Source organism: Microtus oregoni, unplaced genomic scaffold (assembly GCF_018167655.1).
Source record: "Microtus oregoni isolate MIOR12 unplaced genomic scaffold, Mior012 000038F_ref0000394, whole genome shotgun sequence".
Taxonomy (NCBI): Eukaryota; Metazoa; Chordata; class Mammalia; order Rodentia; family Cricetidae; genus Microtus; species Microtus oregoni.
In genome coordinates this window covers 1,802,048-1,821,143 of record NW_024543097.1, presented here as the reverse complement: position 1 = coordinate 1,821,143, position 19,096 = coordinate 1,802,048, and the positions used below count along the sequence as shown (strand labels likewise).

At 41.5% G+C, this 19,096-nt stretch overlaps 1 protein-coding gene across 2 annotated transcripts in view; it reads right to left on the bottom strand.

Moving 5' to 3' along the window:
• Positions 1–413: 413 nt before the first annotated feature.
• The window catches only part of Ccnyl1 (cyclin Y like 1), a 33,035-nt gene continuing 14,352 nt past the window's right edge, over positions 414–19,096 (bottom strand). The window contains exons 4-10 of one of the 2 annotated variants that reach the window (XM_041631964.1): positions 16,118–16,218; positions 13,637–13,672; positions 11,944–11,995; positions 10,380–10,499; positions 6,723–6,889; positions 3,610–3,772; positions 414–2,538 (exon numbers count right to left, since the gene is read on the bottom strand). In XM_041631964.1, coding sequence (XP_041487898.1) covers positions 2,422–2,538; positions 3,610–3,772; positions 6,723–6,889; positions 10,380–10,499; positions 11,944–11,995; positions 13,637–13,672; positions 16,118–16,218 — 756 coding nt within the window. In that variant the 3' untranslated portion in view covers positions 414–2,421. The remainder of the gene's footprint in view (positions 2,539–3,609; positions 3,773–6,722; positions 6,890–10,379; positions 10,500–11,943; positions 11,996–13,636; positions 13,673–16,117; positions 16,219–19,096) is intronic. The other variant, XM_041631965.1, reaches the window with a different exon arrangement.

The following is a 19,096-nucleotide window of genomic DNA, read 5'->3' as shown; positions in this document are numbered from 1 at the left end:
TCTCTGCACGATGTCACTAGGGACCATGGCTAGACAGACTCCTGGTCGCTGTACGATGTCACTAGGTACTATGGCTAGACAGACTTCTGGTCTCTGCACGATGTCACTAGGGACCATGGCTAGACAGACTCCTGGTCGCTGTACGATGTCACTAAGGACCATGGCTAGACAGACTCCTGGTCGCTGCAAGATGTCACTAGGTACTATGGCTAGACAGACTCCTGGTATAATATCTTCAGGCAGAAAACAGTCTAAGCAGAGACCACCACTAGTCCTGAACTAGACCATGAATCAAAGCAGCTTGGTCAGTTGGAGACCAAGGTAAAAAAACACACGTTCTAGAGATATATAATGCCCTGTGGACAGAGAAGTGGTACAAACAACACTAGCCATATTTTAATTAAAATAGAATTTATTAGCTTCTCTTTTAATATAAACATGAGAAAGAAAAACCACATTAAGTTGTAGCATTCTTTTCAAAATAAAACTGCAATCAATACTTGAATCTCTACGCTCTGAACTCCATAAACAATGTTTTTTGAGGTGGTAGATTGTAATATTTCATACATCTTTCCTTAACATTTATGTCTGTCCTTTCCAAACGAAGAACCCGGCAGCACTGAGCGTGTGAAGGGCTACGGCCACAAGAGGAAGTATTTTGGCCCACAGAATGCTTGCAGGTAAGATTCCCAAGGTTACACATGAGAATAGAATGCGTGGGGTTGAAAAAACAAATATTTTGTTATTTCAAATTTAGGCGCCGCTGTCATCGTTTCCTAACCATTTCCTCCCCACCTTTTGAAGCCTTGCTCAGGGCTCCTGGGTGCAGTTTAGAAGATGCTGCACCCAGGCAGGCAAACATGCAGGATAGAGGTGGTTTTTTTTCTGTTTTTTTTTTTTTAAATTTCTCATTTTATCTGCTGTTTGAGGATCTGATTTTTTTTTCCATGTATTATATGTGAGTTAACAGTGTTCTTCATAACCTCCCTTAACTCAATGTAAAGACACTTAGGTGATCAGAGCAGTTAGAACTACCTGAGGGGAGCACTTCCATGGAAATACACAGGAACCCCCAAATCTCAATGCAGGTTTAAACATTGATAGTGTAGAGTTATAAACACTACAAAATAATGAAACATTATTTAAAAGTTTTACTTTACTGGTTTTTTCAACTTAATACCCCAAATTTGGAATATCAAGCCTTTATTTTTATTTTTTGGTTCATAGTTTGCAATTGCCAAGAGAAACAATAATTAGAAGCTTAATTATTTCAAATTGGTAAAATTAAAACTTTCAAATGATGTTTTTGTGAAAGCTTGTGGTTTTTCTATGTCTGCTGCAGTGTCCCAAGAGCCCAGGCACAGAACACTAAGTGTAAAAAAGCATCACTAATTTTGGGGACACCTTGTCTTTTAGATATTTGCTCATGATCACTGGACCACTATGTTGTTTGGCATTGTGAAAATATCTTTTAATACACTTGTTAACATGAGGAAAACCATTGGATAATGAGAAGCACCATTAATAGTTTACAAGAAATGCAGCGTGGACCCAACAGAAGCAGTCAACAACTGATACCTTCTCTTCACGGCTCCAAACATAACAAGAAGCTAGTGAGCAGAGCTGGCAAGGAATACGAATGGTGACTGTTACCCAGGTAACTGAAACTGATTGCCAATAATGCCTAGCAGCTTTGATGACACAGTAGGAGAACTTTTAATACCCAATGATGCTACATTCTGCTCCTAGGTGGCTTTATGAGTGTTAAGCATCCCATGCTTGGGGCTGAGAAGTGTAGCTCAGTGGTCAAGTGCTCACCAAGCACATGCTAAGTCCTCAGTTTGATTCCCAGCACCACAAATGGGAAGAAGTCTCATGTTTTAATGGTAACACTGAATCAGCATATGCAGCAGTTGGACGGGGATAGGGAGCAAGAAAAACAAGAAAAACCAAAGTTATATGGTTAGTGTCTTTAAAGTCTAAAAATCTGAGCCAGGCATGGGAATCCCAGCATTTGGGAGGTAGAGGCAGGAAGATTAGGAGTTCAAAGCCAGCCTCAGTCATATATTGAGTTTGAGGCCAGCCCAGGCTACATAAGACCCTGTCTCAAACAAAAGTCTAAAAGTTGAAACAATTTAAAAACCTCACATATTTCACAGCCATCGGCCTACATGGTAAGCAATATCTGTGTGTGGTCAGAGCTTTTGCTTTGGAGTGGTTTTTGTAACTTTACATTACAAAGGACAGAGAGTGGTTGCTTTGACAAGGTCCCATTCTTTCCTATGGAGTCAGCATTCACTGTCCAGACTTTGAGTTCTTTCCATTGGCTGGAGTCCCCCTGCCAGTCTCTGGCCAGGAGAGGGGCTCTTTCTGCAGTCTTTGTCAATGAGGAGCCTGGTGCTCTCACTCCTCAGGGCTCTCTTACGAGAGGATGGCGTTAGAGCGCCGGATAGCAATGAAATTATCAGCGCTTAAAGATCTTCTCACCGCGGCTCTACACAAGTCCTTGTATTTGTCTTCACATAATCTTGAAATGGCCTAGGAAAGGTGATCACACAGAACACAGACATTTAAAAAAGGAATAGAACCTTGAGAAAAATAAAGCGAAAAAAAAAAAAAGGAACACAAACTAGCTCCGTGGAATGGATGGAGACTTAACTGGTATACTCAGCCACCTTTAGAGTCTAACAGATGCAGCCCCTGGGCTCTCTGAGGACAAAGGTCTACAGTGCTCTGCCTTGGGGATGCTACTTCCTGTTAGTTTCCTAATCTTTCCAGGGTCATGAAAACTGGGTTCCTTGGGCTCTGAAGGAAACGTGCTGGCTGAGCATGCATGAGAACTGGAGTTTGGATACCTTGGCACGTGGGAATTACACGCCTATAATTCCCGTGCTCCTAACTAGTGAAAGGAGGAAGCCAGAGCCTCAGTAAGCCATCTAGCAACCTGGTAAGCTTCCAGGTTCAATGAGACAGATGCCCTATTTCAAGGTGGAAGTGGAGAGTGACTGAGGAAGACACATATCTATGGCAGCCTCTGGCCACCACACACATGCACACACCACACACATCCAAACTGAATTTTCAAAGATGCAGACAGGCTTATTACATCAATATCATCTTACTTATATTTGAACTCGGATGCACCCTCGAGAAGTCTCTGAGCCATTTCCCTAGCCTTGTTACCACTTTTATGAAAACACTATATCCAGTATGAGAAATACACCTGCATTTTGCATCCTAAACATAGGCTCTTGTTTTAATCGCTAATGTTGCTAATACACTCATGATATTCTACTGACAAATTGTAATTGAGCAAAATGCAGCAGAGTTGTGGTTTGTAGGTAGGAATAATTAAGAATATAATTTCAAAAAGCTATCCACATATGATTATGTGGGAATGCAGAGCTTCAAAAGGGAAACAATTATAACTACAAGACTGAATTGTGATCACAGGAGGCAAGATCTACCTCTCTATATAATGTAGATACTTGTGGAAACCATAAAAGGCCCAGGAAATATGATGCCAAAGAGATAATAACATCTTCAATGTGTTAACTTAGAAGCTTCCCGCTGTCCTCACAGGTGCTGGGTGGGTGGCCCCAGCCTTACCTCTAGGTTCTGTGCTCTTTCTTTGCTGAGAGGAGCAAACAGAAAACTCAGGTTGTTGTCATCTGCTAAGGAGCGAAGGTCAAAGTAGTATTTGGCATAAACACTGGCAGGAACGTTAATATTGAACTGGAGTAGCTCCAAGAAATGCCTTTCCATCTCATTCCTGGAGGAGGAGGAACACAGCAAAATTCACACAGTACAATTTTAGTCAACTGGGCTATCTTCAAATTTATCATTTAGAGCTTCTAGAATAGGTCTAAATTTTGTTTTGGAACACATGAAGGCTACCCAGCTGGCTTAACAGAATAATGCTTAACCAAGGTAGAACTCTCCGTGGTCCTTTCGGCATCCCGGCACTCTGAGTTCGGGAGGGGAAGGTTACAGCCCTCCTCTCATGCACTTGTGCTGCTGCCTGGCAGGCTCATTCTTCAGAGTTCCATTAGTGCAGCTGGACGACCCGTGTTCCACGCTCACTCACACGGCCCGCTCTAGTGAGCAGATGAAAGGAATGATGTATGCTGTTTATTAGCTCTGAAGAACTTGCAGACGTTTTCCCTGGGCTGATAACAGGAAGGGGCTTATTGAAGTAGAGAAGCACCAACAAAAGGAGTGGGCACATCACCACGGCAACAAATGGATCCATCGAGAGCCACGCTATTATCTCTGAGGGGAGGAACTCTTGAGGCAACAAGGATTCATCTCAAATAAATAAATAAATAAATAAGCCGCACTGGATGGGAAAGGAAATCCCTTCCCCCGCCCCGGCACATGAGGCTATCGATGTCAAAGGGCACAATGCAAGTTTCTGCTCACCTTGATATTACGCTAAGGTGACCAACTGTCACTACGACAGTCACAATACTCATTTTAAACTCTGGACAGCAGAGAGATCAAAGACAGACGTCTTGGCCACACTAAGCCCACTTCAGTATACTATGTCTGTTAGAACACTGTACTAACAAACCCGTTCCTGTGCTGGGAATAAAACCCTAGCCAGGACAGTGTGCACAGAGGAGTGAGCTCAATAGGGGGGGTAGGGGACGGACATGTGTGACCGCGCTGAACTTGCTGAAGGTTTAAAAACACAAAATGAGAGTAAACTTCACCAGTCACAACCCTGAAGAAACTATAGACAAATTATGAATACTTGAGCAAACCCAACAGGGGCTTGCCTTAGAACAGATTTTTTTCTTGGTTCTAAATTTTTTTCACTGTCTCATTCTATACGGAAAATAGGTAAAATAAGGTTTTCTCATTTGTTAAAATTAAAGCTAAACAGTCTACTTCCAAAATTAATTTCCCGTTCACATGGCAATAAGCCTATAGAAATGTAAATCAGATAATGTTTTAATAATCAGGTAATCAAGACTTAATTTGCTACAGGAACAAACGTACTTCACTCTCCTTTTATACTTCCCTCACTAATGCATCTTAACTGTGGGGAAATACAGTCCTTCATGGGATTAACATGTCTATTAATAGAGGCTTCATCACTGAAGAAAAGCATTATGCCAACAGAATATGCACCTTCTGGGTTTTTGTTGTTGTTTTTCCCTTACATGGCTGAATACAAACCATTTACTGGCACAGCACATTTTCTGAGCAGCAGCTGCCTAGTTAACTTGTTTTTTAAAACAGAAATATATCCTAATAAGACACATACATGGTGGAAAGTTTTGAGGAAAATCTGACAGATACTGATTTTTAGCTTTTAATTTACACTACAAATAGCCAGCAGCAAGAGGAGACAAGTGCGTATCAACCTCATTGTCTTGCTCTTTGGCTCTCGACCTAAACAAAAGGCGACTGTTAGCAAAGAGCTCCTGATGCTTCTCTGCTCACAGAGTGCAGTGCTGCGTTCATGTCTGGGGAAAGCCAAATGTTTGCCCGCATCTTTTCTGGTCTTACAACTACAGCTAGAGCCCCCGGCAGCGGAGTTTAGGTTTTAGATGTTTTCAGCTGCCATTCATTGTACATAGTACGTATTTTGCTTCTTCCCAGGACCAGTTTGTAGATGACTAACACAGTGACTTGGTGACTTCCTAAAGTACGTCCATCTGGTTCAGATTTCGTTGTCACATAAGATACCTACCAGTGCCACAACGAACGTGGCCATTTTCACCAGCTGCTGCCAACAGTGGTCCCTTAGTGACTTGAGTTATAAACAGTCTGGTAATTCTGAGTGACGGTCCTAACTAAAGGAATAGGTAACCTCTATTACTCTCAGTATATCCTGATCTTCCTGTGGTGGCCAATATAATCAAGGAGTTTCTGCATCACTATGCTATTTCTTAAGTACTCCCCACAGAGACATTCTCACTGTCAGAGTTTGCAGGAAACCTCTCTGGTGCTCCTCTTGCTTGCAGACTGCACAGCCTTCCCGTCACTGCATGAGTACTGGACTGAAGCCCATGGTGCACTCCAACACCAGGCTAGTGGCCATCACTAAGGCCATGTTCTCTGCAATTCTGGGCCTGCAGAGAGCTGCTCTGACTGGACAAGGGCTGAGGGTGCTCATTTTCTGGTGAAGGCCCTGAGCTGCTTCTAGGACTGCCTGCCTGAGAGGAATCCTGGAGTTTCCGAGCCCATCAAGACCAGTTTCTAAAAACAAACACCCCACGTGGAGAGGAGGCAGGAGCATCTCTTGAAACTTTTACTTTTGTACCTCATAATTTCTGTTATAGATGCTCAGATTTAAAAAAAAAAAAAGTTAGTGTAGGTCCAGCAGAAGTGACTACACAATGAAACAGGCTACAGCTGCAGCCTTGCACAGGTGCAGAGGCTCTAAGACACGAACACTTGCAGCCCCTTAAAATGGGAGAGAATAGTGATTTTAAAAAGCGAAAGTGTTATGTTGTCCTTGCAAAGGTCACCAAAGTCACAAGAAAAATACCTCTCAGTTTATCAAACACATTATAAATACTACATCAGTTAATGAAAGAAAATACGGACTGTTACACAGCTGGACTGAAAGAATAATTTTATGTCTGTTTCCACTGACTGTTTAAAACAACCTTTAAAAACATTCTTTAAGTTTTATGTAAAATTTTATGGGAGCAAATTAAGAGTACTAGAAAACGGTTAGGAAGTTCAGCAAAACCTTATGAACTCACATGTCCTCAACGGTGATGTCCTTGAGGATCTGGCAGTAGTCCACATTCCATACAGCCTGGTCATCCCACACCTTAGAGGCAAGAAGAATGGCTCCCAAAACAATTCTTTTCCAGTTAGTGGGACAAATGTCGATCTCAGCGTAAGTTAAGAGTCTCTCCAAGTAAACCTGCAAAAGTAGAGCACTGGTCTTCAGTTCAGGGCTGCGTTTATGAGTGACAGGCCTCCTCTGTGTTTTACTAGGCAGTGCTGCAGAGACCTCAGCAGGTGGTCAGACTTCCCTTAGGAACAGGTGTCCTGAAGAGAGCTATAATCTTCATGCTTGCACAGCAGCCAGCAGGCCAGTGCAGACTTGGGCTGTTCAGTAACCCCAAGTCTCTCCCATGGAATTGTACATGGTTTTACAGCTGCCAGTCTTCAGTCCATAGGAACCCTGTGTGGAAGGAGGATAAGAGAGCCTCCCAGTGGCTACTGGGCAGACAGCACCACAGTGCCTTCATAAGGAATCACCTGCACCCAAGGGCGGTCCTTTATACCTCGGTTCTCCCTCTTCCAAGAAGCCATTTTCTCTCTTGCAGCTTTAAGGTGGTAGCGGAGCTGCCAGTTTATCCTCGGAACTCAAAGTGGCCAGCAGTTTGTGAGCCATTCTCAAGAGTGTTCCTAAACCTATCTAAGGCCTTTGCTATAACCAACTGGGTGAAGTTACTTGAGTTTAGTGAAGACTGTGGAGCAAGCTAGGAGTTGTTTCTTCAAAATTCTCTCTGAAAGGCATCAGTTGTTCTTTGGTATCCAAGGGAGATTGTTTTTAGGCTCAAAAATGCTTAAGATCCATACATACATACATACATATGTACATATGTACGTGTGAGTGTGTGCATATATATGGCGTGTGTGTGTGTGTGTGTATGGCAGTGTTTGCATATAACCCTTCCTTGCTTTGTGAGGCAGGGTATCACTAAGTAGCTCAGACTGGCTCTGAACTTGTGATCCTTCTGCTTCAGTCTCCCAAGTGCAACGATTACATACATGAGCCACCCTGCTCAGCCCATATATGCTTTAAAAATCACCTTTAGATTAGTGACAGTGGTAAAATCACTGTACATGTGTAAATGCTAATGCCAATCTGTTTGGAGAATGATGAAGATTTGTATCCTCCAGTTGGCAGAGACCAGGTGCTGACAGCTCTGATGTGGAAGGCACCCCATAAATGGTATGTAAGCGCTTTATATCAAGATGAAAAGGGAAACAAATGTATTTTTAAGAGTCAGTCACTGTCTTAAGGTCATTAGACTAATGGCTCAGATTTTGGAAGGTTGCCCACCAAACACTGCATGTTCTCAGTGACGCTACCTTCCCATCCACACACTTGGCACTGAGTCTTTCTCAGAGACAGTCGAGGAGCACTGGAGCACTGCACAGCCTGGCTGCCGTTTCCCAACAGGTATGTTAGGTGCCATCACACAGCTGAACACTTGCCCTCCCGTGTCTTTTCCCCAACTGAAGCCAGCTCTTCTATGTGAAGGCTTGACTCCATCCCACTGTGAACAACACCTGCCCCCAAATGGCTTTCTTTTTTGAAGTCTTTCCCCCCTGCCAGAAATCTAGTTCAACATAAATGTTTAGATTGCTCTGATGCCACTCACCACACTCCCAAGAGCTGCTTCTCAAGCTCCCCAGATCATGCACATAACAGCTCACCTCCATCCGGCCCACTACTTAGTGCACACACTTGGGTGTGCCTCTGGCTGTTATCACTATTCTAAAATAGCTCTAGCCATGCTCATCACTCCTTCACTTACAAACAAATATGTTTTTACTCCAACTCTCCAATGTCTAGTTGAAGAAGCCCAACCTATGTTACCCTATCCAATCTACAAGCAGTACGTGTTCTTGCTATTGTCAATGGAAACCTGACAACTTTTATCCTGGGCCATTTTCCAATGCTTGCCTGTATGCATCCTAACACTCTGTTGGCCTCTATTCTGGCCTCCAATTACAGTCTACCCCTCCAAAAACAGGAAAGCCTCCTAAATTAAGATCATTTTCCCCCTGCTCAAGACTTACCAAAAGTTACTAGTCAACCTGGAACCGTTTCCCTGTGGAATTGTTCCTGGCATCTCCTCTCCCGATTCCCTTAGTCCGCACGCCCACCACATGCCCATCCTGCTTTCCTTGAGCACATAGAATGTTCTTGCATCAGTTCTGGCAGTGCTCCCAGCCTATCAAATATAAGCTTGCCTTCCTCTTTGCAGTTAGGCCATTGTTCAAATGCCACTTCTCTGAGGAGGTCTTTTACTCATCCTATCTAAACAGAAAGCTCTCTGGTCACCTAGCCTTCACCACACTCAATTTTCATGGCATACAACAACTATCTGAGACTGCAAAAACACCTGTGATCTTCCTCATTAGAATATGCACTCTGTTTTTATTTTTTGTTTTTTGAGACAGGGTTTCTCTGTGTAGCTTTGGAGCCTCTCTTGGCACTCATAGAGATCCACCTGCCTCTGCTTCTCAAGTGCTGGGATTAAAGGTGTGCACCACCACCGCCTGCCTAGAATATACACTCTTAGGGCAAGACTTTCATCCCTTCTGCTCTCTACTCTGCCCCCGAGCTACAACAATGGTGTAGAGCAGCCGTCCAGGGTGCACACTTCTGCCTCACAGCATCTGCCATTGTGGGAACATACTTATCTTGACTTCTATTATTCATTCCTGGATTTCTTCCTGGTGTGCTTGGCCTCCTCCTTTACAGAATCATCTCCTAAATATTATTGATGGTAGATCTGTGAGGGCTGTCCTGTGAGGGCTGTCCATTTTACTGTAAACATTCTCTGCACTTCAACAAATACTTTAAAGTCTTTATCCCTGACTCTAATTCATTCTGCAGTCCTGTATATTCAAAATTTACAAGGACCCACCCCCCTCCCACCAGTCTCCATCCTGCATTCCCCACCTCCATGGCAGAAGTGCCCACTGGGCCTCTACTCAGGCACACATCAGAGTCAAGTGGATGCTAAAGCAGTAGGACCAACCTAAGGACTCTTTCCTCAGGTCCACACATTTGACTTTTCACTATGAATTTACTGCTGGGGCAGTAGAATTCCAACCACTTGAACAGCACCCATTATTCAAAATGATCTCTAGGCCTTCTGGATGGGTGACACAAAGGTCAGGCCACAGCCGCAGCTCAGCAAGGTCACAAAGTCTCTCTAAGAACTGGTGCTACACACCTGGGAACTTCATAGGCAGACACAAGGCAGCGGAGGTGGGGGGGCACCCATCATCCAAGAACAAAGAACGGGGCAGAGATCAATCACAGCACACAACAGAAGCACCTGGGGCTGCAGCCTGGCATGTGCCCTAAACTGCACTGATCCAGTTTCCATGAACCACTTGAGTCTGTTACTGCCCCATTAACATGTCCTGTGTATGTGTACTGAGGTATGGAAGGGAACTCCCTCTTACTGCCTTTATCAGAAAATGCTTTGTGATAATAAAAGCAATGGCAACTTTTAAACCATAATGAAGGCTAAATGCAGATATGTCTTTGCATTCCTTGAAAAGGTTCCTCTTACTAAAGTTCTTATGATAATTCCAGGGATTAAACATATCTGGGTGCAAACTTTCTAATAAAGCTTGATCAGAAGGGAATAGCTTACCAACGTCACTATTGCACATTCCGCTGTCAGCTGTGCAGCGCTAAAAAGTGTACGGACAAATCTGTAAATAAATTTGTGTTCAGGGTCATGCTTAAAGTACTCCTCTGGAACTTTCTCTCTCTGAAAGAAAAACAATATAAATATTGACTGAAGGACATTTTAAGTAGTCTTAAGATAGCAGTCTTTACATCGTGCCCACATGTTCTTCAAGATAAGTCAATTGGGTACTACGGCTGCTTTTTAAGCATTTACCATGTGTATTTGTATATATGTGTGTGGAAGGCACAGCCATGGGGTCAGACATGGCCTCAGGCTTGGCAGCAAGTGCTTCTACCTGCAGAGCCATCTTGTTGGCCTAGGTGGTTTGACTTAGTTTTTCTATTTCATTTTTTGTTGGTATGTTTGTTTTGAGGCACGGTTCACTTTGTAGCCCTGGCTGTCTTGGAACTCACTATGTAGATCAGGCTGGCCTTGAATTTTAGAGGTCCACCTGCCTCTTCCTCCTGAGTTTGGAGACTGAAAGGTGTGCGTTCATCATGCCCAGTGACTTTCAGTTTTTTTTTAATATAAACAGTGTGGATCTTACAGTCAATTGGCATGAGGACATTTCAGGCAATGATGGATTAAATATATAGTATCAGTTCCATAAAATATCAACAAGTAATACTGTAGCCATCTCTAAGTATTCTATGATGTTGGCAGAAGAATGAAATCACGTAACACATATGATGTACCCACAGTTAAGCAATATATGGCTGTACCGTAATTATCCACATCCATTCATAATTTATTAAAAAGACACACAAGCATAAGCTCAAAAAATTTATACCCCTCTATTTTCCTCCTTAACTTTTTCCATTCTTTTTATGCTGAAACCTTACTAATCCTAATATGTCACAAGGGTCATACCTGTCTACAATGAACTTTGAAAAAAAAACCATTTTTAAAAAGTTTCCTGTAACCATAGGCTCTTAACACTGACTTGTCCATATAACACTCACCAGCCACTCTTAAGTATCAAGAGTGGCCCACATATGCCCGAGGAAGTGATTTCTTAAGTTTTTATAGGTTCTTTGTTTGCTTTCTGATTGATTACTTTGGTTCTTTTTCAAGTCAGGGTCTTACTGTGTTGCACAGGCTATTCTCCAAATCGTTGTCCTGCTGCAACCTTCAAGGTATGGAGATTACAGGTGTACCCAACCACACCTGGCTTATACCATTTTAACTGATTTAAAGTTTCCTAATTTTCTTGAGAGATTGTACATATTTGTTGAATTTATTTACAAATATTTATACAGTTTGATGTTACTGAAGATGATCTGTTGAAAAGCTGGGTTTTCTGATATTTAGACAATCCAGTTTTTCCCTTAGGTCACCACTTGACATAGCAGCAAGCCTGTTGTTCTCTATCACAGTGATGAAACAAGGCTCCTTACTCAATCTAGGAGCAACTTTCTCTATCAATCGCAAAAAAACAAACAAACAAACAAACAAAAACAAGCATGGAATAAACAGATCTAGGAAAGAAAAATACAACTTAAAAACAAAGCAAACAGGTACTTACTGTGAGTGGATGTGATCTCTCATCAAAAATGTCCAGGGATCTATTTGCATCCCTATAAAGTTCAACAGGTAACACAGGCTGTTAGCGTCTTAGTTAAACTGTGAACGTAGGGGCTGAAATAGAAGCCCAGCCTTTAATAAAGCAACAGTTTACAATTCCTCCTGGATTCCATCTTCAAACCTCTTCCTATTCAGTTCTGCAGCATCTCCACCAGTTAGTGGCGTCAATAACCAAATCAGTCAACAACTTGCAACTTGGGTGAAGATGAATGGAGTTTAAATTTCACAAGTTTCTGCCTCTCTTTAGTTCTCTGCATTATGTTTATTTTTAAATTATGCACTTGCTTCTTTAAATAGTTACGAATTAAAACTTAGATGCCCTTTTTATTTTAAAACATCACTTTTTCTTTCTTTTTTTTTTTTTTTTTTTTTTACTTAAAGGTTGAGCAGACAAATAGCCCACGTATTTAAGCACTGCGTCTCTGCAGTTGTGGACTCATGAGGAGTCCCCCGAGCAGGAGGCACACGGCCCCGACTGTCCATCGTATTAGAGCACTGCCTGCTCCTCACTGCCGTGCTCCTCACTGCTGAGCGCTGTGCTGACTGAGAAAGCAATGTGCACACACTCCTTGTTACCTTCTCCACTGCCACTGGACTTGTGTTTTATAAGCCTGCTGCTGAGCTCTCCAGCCTTTGATGAAGCAGGAAACTAATGTCACTAAATCCTGACCCTTCTTTTTCACGCTCAGTGTTTGTGATTTACCTGTGAACTCAACCAGCTCCTTATTACAGAATATCATTTTTATGAATAACCACAACTACTCTCAAAGATGGATGTAGTGGGCCTGTCACTTTGAGGAAAATATAATTTGTCATGATAAAATTCAAGCTGTCAAGCTTTTGGAAGACGTGTGCATTGTGATACATGCCCGACAGCTTTGCAGTGCTCACAAAGGTGATCATTACTTCCCTGTGACAGGACATGCCATGGAACTATGTACTAAAGATTCACCGTGAAATATAAACTATTACCATGGAGCACTCTTATGGAGCTTTAGTGTAGTACTACAGAGTATCAGAGAAATCTAAAAGCTTTAAAAATAACTTCCTCTTAAATGTATGTGAATAGGACTGGCTTCTAGCTTCTTTAAAACAGATGAAAGGGAAGAGAGAAACATGAAAATATACTTGTCTTTCTACTAAGTTATACGTTAAAGAGATTTGTAAGAATGCAAATAATGTATCTTCTCTCAATATTTTGATGCAGAAAAAGTTTTTTTTTTTAAAAATATGTTAAGGTGGTTCTTTGATGTGATTTTTGATTGTCACAATGGGAGTGGACAATTGTAACATTGTTAAACATCCTACAATGCATGCAGACACAACAAGAAATTGGTTTAAAAAAATTAGTAGGATCAAGCTTGAAAAGTACTGTGCTTGTTACAATGTATGTTTTTAATTTTAATATATATAAACCAGCAAGTACCGATATAAGAAAACCATACTTTTTAGAACCTTCAATAACTAAGAGCTCTTAAAGGATCTTAGGAATAAGAAACTGTAATAAGAGACTCATTTCAATATCTAATAAAAGTGCTCTACAAAGTCTGATACCCACATTACATCTTAGTACTATATTTGGTATTATGTGAGGTAATTAGGTACAATAGTAAGACAAGTTTTAAGAAGCTCACCTGTTCTTTATGTGGTAATATATTGCTAAGGTCACACTGTGGAAGGAAAGAAAAATTGAAGTAATTCATTTTATCATTTGTAAGCAGGGCTGACCTTCCCAGAAGCCCTGAAATCTTTGTTACAAAAGTACCATGAAGAACTCTTACACAACTGACAACATGCGGTGAGAAGGCATGCTTCTGTTGATTATGACCATGTGCACGCCTGTCATCTGTCCTGTGTAAGGTGTACTATTTGTACATAGGCTTCAGTTCGTTAGCCAGTTAGTCACCACAAATGATCAGCTCCCTACGGTGAGCAATGAAAAGCCCTGCAGACGGGATAAGAGCGTTTAAGATCCCCTCTGTGTGATTATTAGTATATGTGGCCGAGTGCCCGGCTGTCCTGAGATAAGCAGTGCCGACAGTACAGCACAGCAGTAATGGCAGCTATTTCTAATGTAGCTGAAGTGAAATATCAACAGCAGACACACCCTTTAGACATGGATTACTCCTAAGCTTGCCACACATGATGGGAACTAGGGAACAGAGTTGTTTCTTTTTTCCATCTGCCCTTACCAGCTAAAACAAAACTCAAAATATTTGAGGGAAGGCAAATCTGAATTTTAGAAGTAGTTATATATATTTTAAATTTAAAAATTTGGATTTTGTAACATTACTGACATCGAAGATGGATACTTCTACAGTGCTTCCGTTTTACCCTCAGACTGATTTTAAAATCACACACAAAATTGGTTCCGAGAAGGACCACTAAGATTTTAGATTTACATGACAGCTCACACAACAACCACGTTTACAGAAAAGGGAGAACTGATGCAGATAAGGCCCCCCAAGCAGACGGCCACAGTCCTGAATTCTCATTAAGCAGTGGCTCCCACGCTGCCTCCCACTGCAGTCCGAGCAATTGGCACGGGGCACGACTTGGGCATCAACATTACTTCTCAGGTTCCCAGGGTGATTGCCAAGGGGCTATGGTTAAGGTCAAAGGACTTGCCTGGACACTTTTTGACAATGCAATTAGTGCCTCACATACATCTCCTTCCTTAAAGGGACTAGGAATTGAGGGAAAGGCAAATTGAGAAAAATGCATGTGCTCACAGACATGTATTTTTCTTTTCTTAGAGATAAGTCTCATGTAACCGAGGCTGGCCCTTAACTTGCTATGTAGCCGAGGACGAGCTGGAACTTCTGAATCCTGCCACCTCAGCCTCCCAATTGCTGGGATTACAGATATAAGCTGCCATGTTCATTTGCAGGCATGTATACTGGAAAAAGTTGTGAGTCAAAATGATTTCTTAATCTCCTTGAAAGCCATACATTATTGCCTATAATAAAACACTTTTCAAACTCTTTCCTAAAAGTCAATTTGCTCTAATTTTCTTGGTTGACTTCATCATGTAAATGTATCCATTTTTAGAATTTAATTAAAGAAGACAAATTAAAACTATCCTTCAAAAGTAGCTTCCAAAAAATTAGATTACATCGAGTTGGGGGAGGGGCATGAAACCGATTAGTTTGACAGCGCTGCTGTTTGAATATGCACTGAATTATAGCTAGAAACAGCAGGATCCTTTGAATTCGAAGTGATCTGAGGACTCTAATGAAACTTCAATCATCTTTTTGCTCACAGACTGAGTTTTTTGCAAATACCAACACTCAGTCTTTACTTAACAGAAGACTGAGAACTGGGGCTTGGTTTTGCTAACACACAATTTAATCTCAACGTTGTGGTGAGTATAAAAGGAGAGGCACATGATGATGATGAAGAACTTGCAGCTTTTAAATGAAGAAATTACTGACAATTGGCCAAAACAAATTTAAAATGCTAGTACATTAGAAACAAAATTAGGTTTATAAGTTGATTACTATTTGAGACTAAGGGGTAAAGTTAGGGAAAAAGGCATTAACACCCCAAACAAGCATTTCCCAAACAACATTTAATAAAAAAAAAAAATCAAAATTTAACATACCCAAGAAACATTGCCTGGAAAACTCCAATGCAGTGAGAAAAGTTCTGCATTTTTGGGGGAGGGGGTGTTACTGTATCAATCTGAACTCATCTTAGGGTATTTCAAGTTATTTCCAACTATAACCTATATATGAGGCTGCCGTGTCCTGTGGCGCCAGGGAGAGGGCAGCTTTCAAAGCAGTGAGCTTTGTGCAGGTCTGTGAGAGTGAAGAGCTACCTGGTCTAGCACATCTGCTCTGCCCACAGTGCTGTCACACTGAAGATGCACCCAACAGCTGCAGACTTCCCTGGGACTTCTCACTAACGGGCTCTCCTTTCCACCATGCAGTTTAAAATACAATGGAAGCGGAAACTTTACATTTAGTCCCTTAAAAGTCAGTATCTAATTGACTCCCATTTCTTGGAACGGGGTGCTTAATAGATAATCAAATGACTGAAATCACCAAAAATGGCTGGGATGCTTTTAGCAGAGGGGTCTGTTGCTCAGTGCTTGGCAGCCTAGTTGTACTCACCATTTTATTGTGGTTCTAAGGTTAGGCTGGCTGACTGTGCTGTCATCTAGAAATATTGTTGAGCATGAGCTATACTTTTTAGTAAGGTGCCCTGGAGATACCTGAAGGGGAAGGGAAATAGAAGAGAATGTCACAGTAAGTTAAACCTATAAAATGTGCTCTTTTTCCTTGGTTAAAAGGTCAAATGATAAAGCATTAATGTATTTTTACAGTCTATGAACTGGCTGGCGTAGCAGCATGTGTGGCTCTGCAGGGAAACCACTGGAGGCTTTTAATGTCCCCAGATCACGTCTGGGGAATGGGTTGTAAAATGCAGCTCTTGGTATGATACCTATAAAACCAAACCTGTCAAGTACCTATTATCAATTTCCTTTATAAATGGTACAAAAAGTTTTAAGTAAGATTTCAGTGTTTTTTCTTAAACAAAAGGCAGCTTTCTACTTCTATACCATCACTTTAATAAAATACAATGCCTTCAAGAGCATCATCATACTATAGTAAATACAAGGTGAACACTAAGTATCTTTGTGGCTGAAAGTGTTCTGAAGTCAAGAGTTGGTGTGCCTGGCTGCTCACCCGCCAACAAGCCAGGGGCCACAAGTTTCTCTAAGCCCACTCCCTTAAGCATTAGCATTTCCTCACATCTGAGAACAGAAGGCTTCATGTCATGTGCAAGCACAGTGCCACCTGGTACTTAAATGCAAACTCAAGTGTGGATTCTCCCCTAGCCATTTAGCACACATCACAACACCTTCCTGCTGCTCTCCGCTGCAGATGCCATCGTCTCCCTCTTTGTCCTTGGACCCCACCTACCTCCTAGCACACCTCTGCCAACAACCACACCACAGAATGTTTCTCTTTGGGTACCCTAAACTGCCTGCAGGATATCCCCCTCATACAAATCTAAGCCTCTCCAGAGAAGGACTCTCAATACCCCTACCACCAAATGCTGAGCACACAATCTTAACAGGTTATGGAGTAAAAATATTTGAAGAATATTAGTTAAGAATTATTGTGCTAGAGCTGTAAGCTTAAGGCCCTGGGTTCAACTCTAGAACTGAAAAATTAACTATAAATTGGGAGATGAATCTTACCACAGACATAAACGAGTGAAGAACTATCTACAGTGTCACTGGGAAGAAGACGACTCTTTGAGCCCTCCCAACAATCTTTAAAACACTTTAGAAGTATCCATTCATTTGCAAGAATACAGCCATATCAGACAATGGAACAGCCTCAAGTATGTTAAGACCCATATAGTCCATGGTCAAATAGTGTCACTGAATGAAGATCAACAGCAACATTCTTTAAAACAGAATACCAAAAACTTAACATTCTTAGAAAACAACAAAAACCACTAATTCAGATGCGCCTTCCTTTCCTCCTGTAACTAATGATTCCTATCATACTATCACTTTGCTCATCAGTACTCTCATAAACACATGAAAAACGAGGCAGGCAAAAGACACAGTTGAAAGAACAGAACATGGAAAACTACTAGAAGCTCACAATCAGTAATACCCACATGGTAGATAAAACGGGTTCTGTTTCTTTCTAAAAGCACTTGCTCCATATCAAAATGCCCCAGGTGTTGTTTTTAAAAAATACTATTTTAAAGACTTTTTTCAAGCTAGAAGTGTTTTTCTTTCATTTCTTTTCAAGATTTTAAAAATTATATATACAGTGTTCTGCCTACAGGTTAGAAGAGGGCACCAGATCTCATTATAGATGTTTGTGAGCCACCATATGAATGCTGGGAACTGAACTCAGGACCTCTGGAAGAGCAGCTTGTGCTCTGAACCTGAGCCATCTCTCCAGCCTGCCAGAAGTGTTTCAATTATATCTAAAGCTGTGATGTTTCTTAAGCTACTCAGCTACTATGTGCACTTTTATTACCTGTGTGTTAAAGTACATACTTTTATAAGCCCAAAAGGTAAATACAACATGAAAAAGGAAACTGATTTTCATTGAAAGCTTTTATTCCAATGGAAGATACCTTTTAGGGTCACTATTATAGGCTGAAGATCTCAAATCAAAATTCCTTGGGACAGAAAATACTGTGTGTTGGTTAGTGTTTTTTTGTGAACTTGATACAAGCTAGAGTCGTTTTGGAAGAGGAAACCTCAGTTGAAAAACATCCCCATTAGACTGGCCTATTGGCAAACCTGTGGTGCATTTTCTTGATTGATGATTGATGATAAAGGGTCTGGCTCACTGTGGGTGGTGCCACATCTGGGCTGACAGTCCTGTGTGCTATAAGAAAGCAGGCTAAGCAAGCCATGAGAGCTAGCCTGTAAGTAGCACTTCTCCATAGCTTCCTACAACACTCCTGCCCCTGCCCCATTCCTGCCCTGAAGTCCCTTCCATGATGATGGGCAAAACAATCCCTTTCCTTCCCAGATTGCTTTTAGTCATAGTATTTCATCACAGCAAAAGAAACCCGAACTAAGATAGTGGGTTTTGGAAGACTGACACATATGTATGTAAATATGTAGTATGCATTCACACACATGTGTGTACATATACATACATATGTATGTATGGATTTCCTGCGAATGGGACCCAAGTCTCAGCACAGACACTTCTGTCTGTGCTCCTCACACAAAGTCTAAAGGTAACTTTGTCAGTTTTTGCTCTTTGTCTGCTACTTCATCTCATGAGGTCAGCTGTGGAATTTTCCACTTGAGGTTGGCACTCAAAACGTTTCAGATTTCAAATAAGGACGTGCAACTTGTATTAAGGAATAACAGCATATACATGGTAACAATTAATTTTGACAAAAAACTTAGACGAGAATAAAAATGAAGTCAAAATAAAATATAGACCTTCTGGTGATGCTTCACCCATCCGCCTCATATACATGGTTTCTAATCATGCATGTATACTGGCTTGTCTTTGGAATACCAAAACATTTCATTAGATTCAGTCTAATCCTAGTCTCTCAGGGGCACACTTAGCAAATCAGCAACTTACTGGCTA